This window comes from Neolamprologus multifasciatus, chromosome 15, assembly GCF_963576455.1.
Source record: "Neolamprologus multifasciatus chromosome 15, fNeoMul1.2, whole genome shotgun sequence".
NCBI lineage: Eukaryota > Metazoa > Chordata > Actinopteri > Cichliformes > Cichlidae > Neolamprologus > Neolamprologus multifasciatus.
In genome coordinates, this window is record NC_140453.1 from 18,330,737 (window position 1) to 18,346,196 (window position 15,460).

A 15,460-nucleotide genomic window follows, 5' to 3' on the forward strand; every position below is an offset into this window, starting at 1 on the left:
TTCTTCGTAGTACTGGTTAGTTTTTAGTACTAGTTTCTGTTGTCCTTTTTGAGACACTTTGCATTTGATATGCTTCATGTTCTTTTGTAAAAAAAAAAAATAAATAAATAAATATATATATTTATTTATTTATTTATTTATTTATATAAACACCCAGCACGCCCCTGCGGGCGGTTTATCCTTCAAGCTCGGGTCCTCTACCAGAGGCCTGGGAGCTTGAGGGTCCTGCGCAGTATCTTAGCTGTTCCCAGGACTGCGCTCTTCTGGACAGAGATCTCTGATGTTATTCCCGGGATCTGCTGGAGCCACTCGCCTAGCTTGGCAAACTTCTTGATTTTGCCAATAACTGTAGTGTGGCATGAATCTTAGACCTTAGAATATAAAAATTACAAAATTTATATATATATATATATATATTTATTTATATATATATATATATATATATATATATATATATATATATATATATATATATATATATTTTTTTTTTTATATATATATATATATATATATATATATATATTTATTTATTAGATTTATTTATATATATATATTTTTATATATATATATATATATATATATATATATATATATATATATTTATTTATTTATTTATTAGATTTATTTATATATATATATTTACTTATATATATATTTATTTATTAGATTTATTAGATTTATTAGATTTATTAGATTTGCAAATCAATGCATTCTGTTTTTATTTATATTTTACAGTGTCCCAATTCTTTGGTATTGGGGCTGTACATGGAACAATAGAGGAGGGAACAAAATAAGCAACAAAAGCACATTTTTCTGCAAGAGATGGTTAGTTTAAGAAATAGTTTTAAACTGGGTGTAATCAAGATTAGTGTTTGCCTTTCCCTCACATTTAGGAAACTTATAGTCAATACTTGAATTATTTAATTGTTCCATGACTGAGTTGCTCAGTTATTTGGTTGGATGGTTCATTAACTCTTATTTGATTGGGAGTAAAGTAAGAGTGTTGTGATATTAAAAGACAGAGGTTGTGGTGGAAAATGATGCCAGGTAGTTGCGCTTGATGCAGGTTTACGAGATTGATTAGGACATGAACAACAATAAAATAAATTGGTATTGCTGACCCTTTGAACTATCTTTAAACATTGTTTTTATCTGACAGCATGCTTTAACCAAGGCTAACTGACATAAGCAAAATGAGGCTGTGACTAATTAGCATATTATTATATAATGATATAAACTGAACAGCTATCATTGATGCTATATTTACGCACATGTTGTTTACATAAGCAAGAAATAAATAATTTAAAATCTGGTATACCTCTCAGCTGAAGTGTATGTTTCACCATGAGAATACCAGCAGTGTCCCTTTTAGTTAGCATAATAATGAACCATTCCCTCCTCGTTCCCTTTATAGCTGTTGCATAACCCTGTGGTATGTCCAAGTTTGTTGACATTCATACGCTGAGTTGCTGCACTTTTACAACATTCTAGCAATGCTATTAGTAACAGGAGCGAATTAGATATTTGCGTCACAAATTCAGTCTGGGTTTCAAAACCTTTACACCCATAATCCACCCACCACCTCCTCTAATGCTCACTAATTGAAATGTTTTTGTTTCATTTGTTTGACACGTAAAAAATGTGAGTGGTTGTATTTGAGTTTTCATTATGTGTTTATTATCGTTTTTTGTGCATCGTTTTTCAGGCACATTGCAATACATGGCTCCTGAAATTATAGACAAGGGCCCACGGGGATACGGCAAACCAGCAGACATCTGGTCCCTTGGATGCACCATCATAGAGATGGCCACTGGGAAGCCACCTTTCTATGAACTGGGAGAACCACAGGCCGCCATGTTCAAGGTGAGAGATTTGAACAGCGACATATCCCAATATCCTGCTGGGTATGATGTCTAATTTTAGAAAACTGAAAGTAGAAGTCTGGCGAGCAGCTGTTTTCATAACGGCATCTTTCAAAAACAGTGGCAATGAACAGCTGCAGCTCTGCCAGGTCAATAAATATGAGGATGTTTGAGAGCTGATAATTGCACCCTTGAGACATCCAGTATGACAGGGCAAATAGTTTGCTATCACGTGTTATTAGCATATCAGCTTTACTCATTTGCTCCAAATGCATGATATCCTATCTATGTCTTTTTCAAACCATGACTAAAAATGACTGAAAGAGGGTTTGTTTCTACAAGAGAAAGACTGAAAACTCTTCTTGTTACATTTCTGAGTAATGTCTACATTAGCATTAACAGGGAAACTTATGCAACTGCTGATCAAGAAATCTCCTAATATCAGTAGCTGTCAATCATGCACCAGCCAAACCTGTTGTACTGTTAGGATAAAAGTCTTGTATGAGCTAATAAAAATAAATAAATCCACCCACAAAAAAACTGCAAAGTCATACAAGTAAATATTATGTTTAAACTTGAAGTCAGGATACAAGAGTCTCACCAATACTTTTGTTTCTTTTCTCAGTGCAAGTTTATTTAGTTTTTCGTTTAGCCTGTGCTCAAATAATTTCAAATATTTGTTCTCTGACCTTATGTAACGGTACCCTTCTAGGCTTTTTTAAATACTTATGATGTCAGTAAGAACAAATGTGGTCATCTCATTCCCACAGCTGCTTTTTACTCCTTCTGTTTAAGAGGGGAAGACAGCTGGCTTAAAGGGAGATTGAAGGTATCTATAACAGTTTGTTTCACACACTCGATGACGTGATTGGTTAGATCGAAGCTCACTTTAAGATAAATTTGATTTCTTGAGCTGTGAACTATATAAAACTACTGTAACAGAGTTCAAGAACTGAACTGAAACCCCTGTATTCAGAGCACAAACAGTAGATACTTGCAGCTTTTATCATATTGCAATGTCATTGTTTAATAAAGAAGGTGACTCAGCTGTTATCACATGACTTAAACATGACACCGTCAAGTGTCTGCTTGTGGGGAGAAATCACGAGAGAAACTGTTTGTTCAGCTGAAGTAAGGAGAGGTGGAAAACTGTGTCTGTTCTCTTTGGAAAAACCCTACCTTATGCCTTCATGCCTCCAGCATGACACCATGTACCATGCTTTAACCTTTGCCAACCATCCAGCACACCCAGGGCTGTTTATGGAAACCTATTGTACATATAAACAGCTAATATACAGAGTACATTGTGTCCATTACATCTGTTTTATTTACAGAATTATGTTCCATGTCTTAAAAAAAAGGTGCTCAACGTAAAGAAGTCAACTAACAAACAAAATAACCACCAGTCTTTCATGCATGCTTATCAGTTCCCTCTTTTTATGAAAACAAAACCAGAGTCATTCTGCACCTGCATTGGTTTCAACCTGCAGGCTGTAATCTGACCAAGCCCAGTAGAAACTACAAATACTGTCTGTGCACGAACATTTGTTTGAATGCAAACAAAAGCATAGCTCCGTAAGAGGAACTTCTACAGTGGGCCTTTAGTTTCTGTGTGGGTGTGTCTTTGCTGGATCTTGTTAACCACACAGTTTACACGTGCATTTGCTTTGGATGGAAATTTAAAGCACTCTGTACAGTGAATTATTGTTATAAGCTATGTGTGGCCCATTAGGGGCAGTAGAGATGTTTAAGAGGTGTCTGGAAAACATTACAGCATTCCTGTCAAAGCTCTGAATCATGGAATTTTCCATATGATGTGATTTAATTAAATATGCTGCTCTGCTTCGGATGCTTTGAAGTTTAAAGAACATGAAAGGGGAAACTTGGATCTCATCACATTTTATCAATAAAGATCACCGCATATAAAGAAGTGCGAGTAGAGTCACAAATCTCTTAGGAGATGTTGTGTTTTGTCTGCACTGCATTGTAGCATTTCTTAAACATTCGTGATATACTTTCAGTCATCTTTCTGGAATTTCTGAAGGGGTGGGATATCTCCCTGCTAATCTTAAATTCCTGCACATCAACAACAGGAATTTATCATGTTTTTAATGAGAGTCTTGTGCTCGAAGTGTTGTTACTTTCAGCTGCTGCCCCAAGTCACAGCCAGGCCTCGTGGATAGTCTCATATTCAAACATCACTGTGTAAACACTGCTCTGCTCATTGCTCTTGCTTCTTAAACTTAATCAGATAATTTGCCCATTTCGGCAACCTCACACTGTCTCGGTTATTTTAAATGTGTTTCAGTCAGAACCACTGTAGCCAAAAGAAGTTACTGTTAGTTGTTTAAGTTTTCCACCCCCTGTCTTTCCATGCACGTGCGTAAAAAGCATGTTATGAGAGCAGCAGAAGCAAGGCTAGCTGTACAAAACAGGGAACTGGGACTAAGTAGGAAAGAAGGAGTTGTGGTGGAAGCGGGCTGCAAAGTGGCTTGCAGGTGAATAGGCAATGGGCAGGCTAAAAAAGATTTAACAGTACACCATATATGAGATTTGCCAAAAGGTTGACGCATCATCTAATGTAGGCAGGCATTGAGATCAGCTGATCTGCCAGGATTGCAGCTTAGCTTGACTTTTTCTCCTGCTTGAACTGACACTATGCTCATTTCTTTAAACTTGTTATATAGATATATAGATTCTGAGTGTCTTTCATGCATGTCATTCTTGTGCAGGTGGGTATGTTTAAAATCCATCCAGAGATCCCAGAGTCCATGTCACCAGAGGCTAAAGCCTTTATCCTTCGTTGCTTTGAGCCCGACCCGGACCGACGTGCCACCGCGCTCGACCTGCTCACCGATGAGTTCCTCACCGTCACCAGCCGAAAAAAGAAGAGCAAGGGCAGCTTCACAGGTGGATCAGAGCATAGCTACAAGACAATGACATTATTACCAAGACTATCCCCTCTATAACTTAAATAACTCGTTTTATTTCAGGAAAGTTTGCGACTCTTTGCTTTGCAGCCGTGCTAGTTTCTCTTATCTCCTTCACTCTCAGTTTCACTACAAGCGCCGAGCCAAGCAGATGAGAGACCAGCGAAGCAATTGTAGATAATGATTATATACTGTATGCACAATAAAAGCTCCACAACAAGGACTTATCTGTTTAAAACAACAAGAGTGTGAGAATCCAGGAGGGGGAGTTACCTTAATCCCTATGTTGGATAATAGCAGAGGCTCACATACAAACTAGAACACATTATTATAAAACTGTGACATTGTTAATCCATAAGACCAATAAAAAGTGACTTCAACTTTTCAGTCAGACTGGTAAACAAAGTTTCTGAAAGAGACATGCTTTGTTTGACATAATTTTCTCTAATTGTAACAAATTTCCTAATTCCTTCAGCCACTTATCGAAGGCTGCAAGTATCTCTGACTTCCAGGAATGTAGCAGAATTCTACTTACTCACAGCCTTGATAAGGGAATGGCGTGAACCTCATAATGATCTTCCCCACTGCTAAAATCAACCACCTCAAGTAATGCTCTAAGAGGGGAAAAAAGAAACTCCTCATTCAAAGCCTATCGAGCAACAGCCATTTTTAGGAGTTGTCAGTGTAGAATAAATGAATAGTGGATATCCTATTGACGATTCTGTTGCTATTCTATTATTATTGTTATAAAGTCGTCTAAATTTTAATAAGGTAACAAACAGCATCTCTTTAGATTAAGCTTTAAAGCAAATAGTCTTCAGTAGTAATACTAGTGGCTACAACCAGAAACCAGAAAGCTTCTAGTATCAAAAATCAAAAATCTTTGTTTGTAGTGATTACTAGATTCATCTAGTGCCAAAACCGTTTTTTAATTGTTAAGAATTGCAGGCGCATCCTTTATTATTTGGATTGTAAAATAGTCATTTCCTGTTGGGTTTTCACCCCATGGCATCAGTCATGTGCCTTCGCAGCAGTGCAAAAGATTAGAAAGAAGCTGTGTGCCTCTCTGCATGCTTTGAATGTTACCCTGCTTTCTGTTTTGTTCTTTTTTAACTGCTGACACATATTTTCTGTTTCTCCCTGCAGCTCTGACACCAGGATCAGGTGAGTAATTTTGCTCTCTGCACTTTTTCAGACACATTTACCACTAGTGGGAGTACTTTATAAACTAGATGTCATTTCCATGAAACATCACCCTGCTTTACTGAATAGGATCTGGGCTGCGGTTTACATTTTTCTCTTGGTGGTAGCTACCTGCCTTCTACGACTCTGCCCTTTTGCCAGGATTCAAGATAGAGAGTAAACAACAACATGGTTTCCCAAATGCTTGAATATGTTTTGTAATCTATTTGATCAGTTGCACACAAACACCATAACTGACAGAAAGCATGCTGCTATACAGCAAAATCTTTAGTTAGATGATGATGAAACAAACACCTTTACGATTTTGTTCCATCTTCTGCTCCCTGTCTCTTCTAGAGTATCTCCGCAGTATCTCGCTGCCAGTGCCCGTTGTAGTGGAAGACACCAGCAGCAGCAGCGAGTATGGCTCCGTCTCCCCTGACAATGACCTCAACACCAACCCCTTCATCTTCAAGCCAAGCGTCAAGTGCTACAGTGAAAAGGATGTCAAGGGCCAAAGGTCCCTCTTTCTCAGGTAGAACAACTTGGACATCTCAGACGAGTCATTTTGCCTTAAATTATTCATTTGTTGTTACAGCCTTATGACTATAGTATTGATTTAGACTAAACAAGTATAAAAAAATGTAGTCACCGTGACTTCACCCATTAGCTTATGTACATCCGTGTTGAAGCCTTGAGTTGAGATGTCTTGAAATTTTTCTATCTCTTTGGGGTTTTTTTCTCAAGCAGAGCCTGGCAAGCCTGATTATCAAGCTCTATTCATAGACTGTATGGATGCATCACATAGATACCTGCTAATTAGTGCTAAATGAAATGTAAATAAAGTGCTAGAATTACACTCACCAAAATTGGATCACAGACTCCCCGGATGGGCCTTTGAAGCTCACCTCCAGTGGCTGTTTGAGGAACTACAGATATTGACACAGGCCCAGTTTCATTCCTGGGTTTTGTGTCCTACAGTGATTTAAATTTAAACATGTTCATGTTTAAAGCAATGCAAAAACTTATTTATCTTATATTTAATGTCACCAGCAAAACATACTTAATTAACCTTGCTGGTTAGTACCAATAGGGAGGGTAAAGCAATGATTTTAAAACCTGTACATATAGAAGGAACAAAAAATTCAAATGGGGTTTCTACTTTTTCTACTCAGCATTCCAGTGGAGAACTTCGAGGACCACAGTGCCCCTCCATCACCTGATGAGAAGGACTCTGGCTTCTTTATGCTTCGGAAAGACAGCGAGAGGCGAGCTACCTTGCACCGTATCCTGACTGAAGATCAGGCCAAGGTGGTGGCCAACCTGATGGAAGCCCTGGCACAGGTTGGAAACCGTTGGGAATGAATAGATGGATATAGAAGTACATTACAAGATCAACAACACACACTTGTTCACAGGCATTCCAGTGCAGTAGCCAGGCTGTGCATGGAAAGATTGGCTCAGCTGTTACAGTTAATTAAATGAGGGGACCAAATGGCCAAAGGGATACTCAAATGAATTACTAACAATTAAACAAATTTTAAACTGTACTAAAATAATTTAAGCATGGAAAAGATTTCTTGAGTCTATCTGATAGGAATGTTAGTTGGAAGCTGCTGTTGTAAACCTAAACCACCATTTTCATCTCTTCTTTCCCCGCTTGCCTCCTACCTCAGGGCTCAGAGGAAATGAAGCTAAAACATCAGCACATCTCCACCCTTGTGGTGAGTCTTGCTGACTTTGTTCGGATGGCAGACAGGAAAATCATCGCCAACACCCTGTCTCAGCTCAAGCTGGAGCTAGACTTTGACAGCACTGCCATCAGTCAACTGCAGATCATGCTGTTCGGCTTCCAGGATGCTGTAAGTGCTAATAGAAATACCGTGAAAAAGATACTGGGTCAATCCAATGAATCTCAGCTACATTTCATCTGTGATATCCCACTGGGCTCATGAATAATTGATCATAATTGGAATATGAAATATAACCCAAATCAATAAAACATGTCTTGTGTTTGCTGCAGCTTTTTAGTTTATAACCAAGTGTTTTTAGCTTACCCACAGTAAAGATCAAATTTTAGTCTGCAGAGGTCACAAACCTGAACTGCTACATTGATGATTTGCTGCTGTAATTCTCCTCACAGGGTCATTATTTTCTATGATTTCCTGTTATTAAGTACCCATTTGAAGGCAAAGGTGTTTCTAGCCTCTGCATAAAACAAAGGCTCTGAACAGTGTAATTGTTGTCATTTGAAATGGGCTGCAGACAGCTGCGGGCTGCCTTGTTGCTTTTCTTCCTGCTCAGAGATTAGACAGATGACTGTGGAAATACTTGTAACCTTTAAGTGAGGCGATAAAAGGGGGAGATCTGTCAGGAGTAATTGCACATAATGTTAAAAGGCTCATCTGCTCTCCCCCTCAGAAATGCAGTTATGCAGATGAAATGGCACGGAGCGAGTGGTTGTTTTCATATTTGTAAGTGGGATTGTGTAATCGTGCTGGTAGATAAAGCTCTGGTGCCTCCTGTTGGTGATTGCTGCAAAAAATTTAGAGCTTCACAGTGCGTGACTGCAAATATTAATAATGCCATGAAGAGTAGGCTGCTTTAAAAATCCCTTTGGGGATATTTAGTTATTGCAGCAGAAGTTAAAATGAAGTATAAACAATTCTCTTAAGAACAATTCTTGGAATGAAATCTGTGAGGCAAATACGAATGAACTCATTTTTATTTTAGGTGTAGAATCACTAATAGGTAAAACATTGTAAAACGTGCTCTTACGAGTGTGAACCTCTCCATTTCCAGGTGAACAAAGTGCTGCGAAACCACAACATCAAGCCTCACTGGATGTTCGCTTTGGACAACATCATCCGCAAGGCTGTGCAGACTGCCATCACAATCCTGGTGCCAGGTAGGATCATCAGTGTCTCGAGCAGAGCACCAGTAAATAAGTTATGACTCTTCCCTCGGGGCACGACTACTGATACAGGAGGAGGGCATTTGCTGCGCAGGCCTGTGTGTGTTCACAGCCTGTTTAAAGACAGGAAGTAAAGGGGCGATAACTTGAATGGATAACAGACCTGAGTTTCATGCAGGGCAGATATTATGTTTAGCTGATTATAGGCCCAGATTGAAATGAGGAGAAGTTCTAGTTGAATTGTGTAAAGAGAGTTTCAGATCTACAATGTGAAATTATTTCCTGTTTTCACCAAAGAATTAAACTCATAAAACATCAGTGGGATGAGTGCTAAATTTAGCTATAGTTATGTCACAGACACCCAGCGCTATTTTTGTTTTCTTCCTCCTTTGTAATGGTGTTTTGTAACAAAGAACCAACGATGTTCAAGTGTTTGCTTCATTATCAAGTTTGAATCTTTAAAAACACACTCGAGTGGAGATCTTATCATACGTTACAACAAAGTTCACTACTCATAACCCATAAGAAGTATGCTGTATCAGTACCAGATATTAGTTGAAACCTGTGATGTTGTTGTAACATATATAAACGTAACTCATGGTACATTTATATATATATATATATATATATATATATATATATATGTGTGTGTATACATATACACATATATGTATATATATGTGTATATATATATATATATATATATATATATATATGTGTGTGTATACATATACACATATATGTATATATATGTGTGTGTGTGTGTGTGTGTGTGTGTGTGTGTGTGTGTGTGCGTGTGTGTACAGCAATATGGTGTACAAATCCCCTTTCAATGCATTATTAATACTGCTGCAAAATATCAGTATTGGTATTAAATGATATCTGACACCAACAGCTTTACTCATCAGAGTCAGCACTTCGTGTCTCCTTGTGGTGGAAATTATCAATTAAATGAGGTTAAAGATAACAGCTGTTACCTAAGTTGAGGTGAAAAAGAAGGAACCAACAGATAACAGTGGAAAGCAAATCTGAGTGACTACTTGAAACAGAAAATCTTGACATTTTCATTTTAGTAAACAAATTATTGGTAAATAAACAGTCTGAAACAATCCAGGGGTGTTTAGCTCATTTTAGTTCTTTGGCTACACAGACCCCAATTTGTTCTTAAGGGGCTGAAACAGTAAAAATATTTTATAATAACATAACAAGTGTTAAAAAGTAGAATGCTTTCTTGATATGTTTTCTTTTAATATCTTGAGAAAAAATAGCAAGTGCAATTTCAACAATAAGCCTCAGTTTTTCACATTTGGGCACTTTAATGAAACGGCATTGTGTTAATCAAATAAACACAACTGATTCCAGTCTCTGGAATTAACAGTTCAGACAACCTCTCATGATCACTTTTATTACAGGGCTTCCTCTAAAAGTGATTCTTTCTCTCTGCATGCAGAACTGAGGCCTCACTTCAGTCTGGCCTCAGAAAGTGATGCAGCCGATCAGGAGGACATCGATGATGACGGTGAGCCGGACAGAACCTCCACGCACCAGAGCCGGGCGCCTCCTGGCGCCGCTCACGATGACACGGTGGCTACCTCGGGAGTCAGCACACTCAGCTCCACCGTCTCCCACGAATCCCACAATGCACAGCGCTCCGTGAGCATGGAGCTAGGGAGGATGAAGCTGGAGACCAACAGGTAGGCATATGGTTGAAGGCCGTTAACAACAGAATAGGACTTCTTCATTTAACCAAAGTTTATCCATTTTAACCTGCATCTCTCTGTTTTATTCTAGGTTGCTGGAACAGCTGCTGGAGAAGGAGAGGGAGTATCAGTCCATCCTGCAACAAGTGCTGGATGAGAGAGAGCAAGAGATCAGACTACTGAAGCTGCGAACTGAGCCTGAAGGTCTCTACTTTAGTCTGAATTACTTTCTCACACTCCTTTTGCTGCTTCTGGTATTTTCAGTCTATCTTTACTTTTTAAAACCAGCTATTTCTCACTGAACAGACTCGACTTTCACTTCTGACTTTTAAATCAAAATGTACTTTATACTTCCTAGAGCCAATGTTAATTAAAAGTTTTTCCCTCTAGTTCAGTAAACAAATTAAACAAGCCATGACAGGAACAATGCACATGAACAAAGCTTTCTTATCACATACTGGAGGTGTAAATTAAGTGACTTCTAATTCTAATTTGCTGGTCTAATCAGCTTTTCCAATATCCAACTCCGAGCTGGTGATTGGGGGGGGGGGGGGGGGGGGGGGGGGGGTGATATCCACTGATGATGGTTGCTTTTCTGTAAGGGTAAAACTCATTATAAGAAAGTAGTAGAGCAGCTTTAAACAATCTGCTACCATTTTCTGTCCTGTAGCTGCAAAGCAAAACTATTAACTTGCTACCTCATTATTAGACAAAGTACACTTAAATTAAGATATTTTCATCCACTGTGGCCATTTCTCTTATACAGAGGCTTTTATCTGACCAAATAAGAGTGCACGTCACTTTGAAAGCAACATTTAAGGAGGTTTAAGAATATTAAATGTTCAGTTTACACAATTGCACAAAGCTGTCAGCGATTGTGACTGTGACTTGCTTTTTTGTAGAGAAAAAGCAGCATATCTTGTTACTGCAACAGTTACATCTTTACAAGCTGCTTTACAAGCAAACAATCATGGCAAAAAGTTCCACATGAGTGCTGCTGTGAAATATGGACCTAACCACCGGGACATCATTTATTTGTTCACCTTCTATTTCACAGCCTCAGTTTTATCTGTTTTAATGTCTTATCTGGTTTCTTTTCTCATACGATACATTAGCAGAGTGTCAATCAAAAGGTAGCTATGTCCAAAAACACTTAAACTCTTTAGGAAACTACTTGTTGAAGTGAAAACCAAAACAGAAGCACAATACTTTCTCATAGATTTCTGTGCATTCACACTTTATCCCCCCAGCTGGCCACTAGAAAGAACGATGATTAAAGCCCAGACCCAGCAGCTATGTCCATCTGATACTTGCGCTTCCTGTGTGTACGGCATGTTTGATCTCTCTTTAAACTGGTTGTTTTGTTAATGTTTAAATGTTTATTTCATGGAGTCTTCTCAAAATCTACTCTGTTAGACACCCCCACATCTTCGCATGACCTGGAGGGACAGAGGAGCCAACCTGCAGAGAGACGTGACGACCCAGAGCTGACCAGCTGGCTGACACGTTACGGTGCTGACCAGGATGCCATAGACAGGGTGGGTCTCTGATTTATTTATTTTTTTAACAAAGCCCTTTTTAGGATGATGCAAGTAAAAAAAAAAAATTTCTGTAAATATAATTTTCTCCACTTTGTTTCTTTAGATACTCAATGAGGAGTATACATTGAACGACATCCTTCATGATGTCACAAGAGATGATCTGAAGAGTTTAAGACTGAGGTAGAAAAAGATTTTTTTTCTTTTGCTTTTAAATATTTCTATATTTGCTTCATATTTTGTCTTCAGTATTTAGTCCCCAAAATACGTGCTGAAACTTGTACCTGATCACAGGAAGAGAAACAAAGGGGTTAAGATGGGAGCGTTGCATAATGGGAGTGTGTTGTTGCATTTCCTGTTCTTACACAAAAGTTTCAGAAGGCAGCTTTGTACTTCAGCAGTTCTTTGAGGCTAATCTACGAAGGACTTAATTTATCACAAATTCTGTAAATCTGTTTATAAACCAAAATTTAATTTAATTTGCAGGGACCTCACAGGTCAGTAAGATACTGCTCTTGTAAGTTCTAACGTGGGCAGTTTGGTTTGGACGTAGCTATGTTGCCATGCTCAGGTTGTGACGCTTAACCTGATGTCTTCTAAAATTTTATTAGGATGAAAATAGCTCTGAATAATTCCTCAAACAGGTTACACAACACACAGCTAAACATGAGTATTGATGTCTGCTACTGCAACAGTTTTCACCTCCTCTTTAAAGTTTCTTTGCAGCACTGCAGGTCCAAGCATACTAATTATACTGCGTTCAATTTAGAGTGAAGCATGAATAAAACAAACTACTATGAAGTTCTTATTGGTTGTGTTTGATATCTGGCGCCACACTGTGGTCATATCAAACATTCAGCTATACACACCATATCTACTAAATTGCTTCAGGGTATCTCTAGGTCTTTTTTGTGTGATTGTATGTTTTGGGGTGGGGGTGATGTTACCCTCTGATGTTGCTGCATTAGAAGGGAACTTACTGTCTGCACATCTGACCCACAGGTTGATTGAAATTGTGTCATGCAACAGGACAATGATCCCAAGGGCTAAAAAAGCAGGAAAGGAATCAATAGCCCAGTCAAATTCCAAACCTCAACCAGATTGATGAACTGAAGTAATGTTGTACCGATAAAGTCATACAGAAACATTAGTTATTACACAGAGACCAGGGAAAACTGTCTTTTTCATGACCGTACAGTCTTAACTCTGTGTGATCTGTGCTCATGAGTCCCTTCTGACTCTCAGGACAAAGTAAACCATTTAAAATATGATATTTTCAAGTAGGTTGACAGCTGATGGTTTCTTACAAATGGTATAATATTCATTGGTGTGTGCTTTTAGCTAACAGTATTTTGTTTGTCTTGACAGAGGTGGGGTCTTGTGTAAGCTATGGAAGGCCATCACAGACTACAGGCAGAAGCTATTCTAAGGCCTTAAGTGGTGACAGCCACTCAGAGAAGCCAGGACTTTTTTTTGTCCCCAACAACTCCTCTTTACCTCAGCGTTTATAAAAGCAAGATCCTGGAGAAGAAGCTGTGTTGACCATGTTCAAAGTCTGCAGCTTTCCACCCACACAACAATCTTCTTGAGTATTTTATAATTTTGAAAACAAAGAGTTTGGATATTAGGTCATTTTGAAAGTAAAAATTAATGAGAAGTGCCACTAGTTTTGTTATACCTGATGGACAGGGCACAGCTTTTGTTACAGGTGTGTTTAAAATGACAGCTGGTAGGAAAATCTATTATTGAAATCTTGAAAACTGTCAAGAAAACCATTTTCTCCTGTCTTTACAAGATGTGACGTTTACAACTGACCGTTTTCTAATACAGGCCTGAGATACAAAATACTACATTCATCTGTACTGATATTTTTATCATTGCTTATCTTATCACTACTTTATTTAAATGTGTTTTAATTTAATTGTTATAGCAATCTGAAGGATGTCATTCCATGTACTGCTTTTGTTTTTTCTTTTATTTTGTTTTTTGTTTTTTTGTTTTTCCAAACTGAGACTTATTTAAATTGTCCATGCTTTTTTTTCCACATTTCCTTTTATAATATGAATCTACAATTTTATTTTTAAGAAATCTATTATGTAAATATAGTGTTATATAATTCTATGTGGATGACATTTATGTACTTTGAAAAAGACATCTCTAAACACAGTCAAATCTCCATGTAGATTGGACCAAGTTTGCAATGAGCACATGTGAAAAATTAATTCTGTATTATTGTATTTTCTAGTATCACGAATCATAGATCATACTCACTTAATTGGCAAAATTGTGTTTATCTTGCATGTGTTGTGTCAGCTTCATTCAGTCAAATATATAAGTTGTAATGAAAACTCTGACATGCAAACAAACTTCATATGGAAGAACCTTGATGTCCTTTTTTATTAATATTTTAAACCATAATGTCAGAAATTGGGGGGGAATCGGTGAGCCTTGTGTCTGTTTTGTTTCAGATCTGATTCAAGATTGTTGTGATATATTGTTAAAATAAAACTTTTCATCTTGAAGCTGTGAAGGAACTGTGTTAGAAGTGTTCTTCAACAATTCACTCTAAATGTGGGAGCAGGGGGATGATAATGGAAGTTGTTCTCCGTAGTAAATTAAACACAAATAACTGTTTTGTTTTTTTCAAAATGAATAAAAAGTAATTTCTGCACTTATCATCTAGAGGAAAGGTCGTTCATGTAGAAAAACTAAATGTTGACAATAAAAAGTTAGGACTTACTATATGAATCATATATTTCTCTGCTTATTTCCGTATTGTGTTTACCTTACATTTCACCAGTATTGTATGTTTACTCCACTACTTAATATGTTACAGAGATCATTTTCAAAGCTTTGCATGTTTTTATGGCCTTCGTATGCCAGTGTCAATTTTATCTTTATAGAATAGTTCATTACATGTTAACTCAATGTTATTAAAAGATTAACAAAAGAAATAAACTGTAGCCCGACAATGGCTACTGTTAGCTTGAATGAAATGAAAACAAAACTTAACACACACTCGGAGAGCATCATTAACTGTAAGACTGTGAGAATAAAACTCTTTCAATGCTATTTCGGCAGCTTGTTCCAAATAATAGCAACTCAGTAACTAATAGCACCCACGAGGAGCACACTTGGATCTCATTTTAGGAACAGTTAAAATACCAAAACTCTATTGCACAATGCATTGGTTTAGATTTAATTATCTAATATTATGCAATAAGGTACAAAGTAGTCACCGTAATATGCTAATAAACAGTTTTGAAGGGGACATTGCTACCAAGCACTGCCTATTAAACTAGGTTTATACACAGATATGCAAATATAGGAAAGC

The 15,460-nt window shown here is 37.6% G+C and overlaps 1 protein-coding gene across 1 annotated transcript in view; it reads left to right on the plus strand.

Moving 5' to 3' along the window:
• The window catches only part of map3k5 (mitogen-activated protein kinase kinase kinase 5), a 93,425-nt gene extending 78,769 nt beyond the window's left edge, over positions 1-14,656 (plus strand). The window contains 12 exon segments of the mRNA XM_085132425.1: positions 1,706-1,863; positions 4,595-4,772; positions 5,939-5,956; positions 6,332-6,509; positions 7,150-7,318; positions 7,651-7,836; positions 8,777-8,882; positions 10,339-10,582; positions 10,680-10,792; positions 12,005-12,126; positions 12,233-12,309; positions 13,495-14,656. Coding sequence (XP_084988551.1) covers positions 1,706-1,863; positions 4,595-4,772; positions 5,939-5,956; positions 6,332-6,509; positions 7,150-7,318; positions 7,651-7,836; positions 8,777-8,882; positions 10,339-10,582; positions 10,680-10,792; positions 12,005-12,126; positions 12,233-12,309; positions 13,495-13,555 — 1,610 coding nt within the window. The 3' untranslated portion in view covers positions 13,556-14,656.
• The last annotated feature ends 804 nt before the right edge of the window (positions 14,657-15,460 follow it).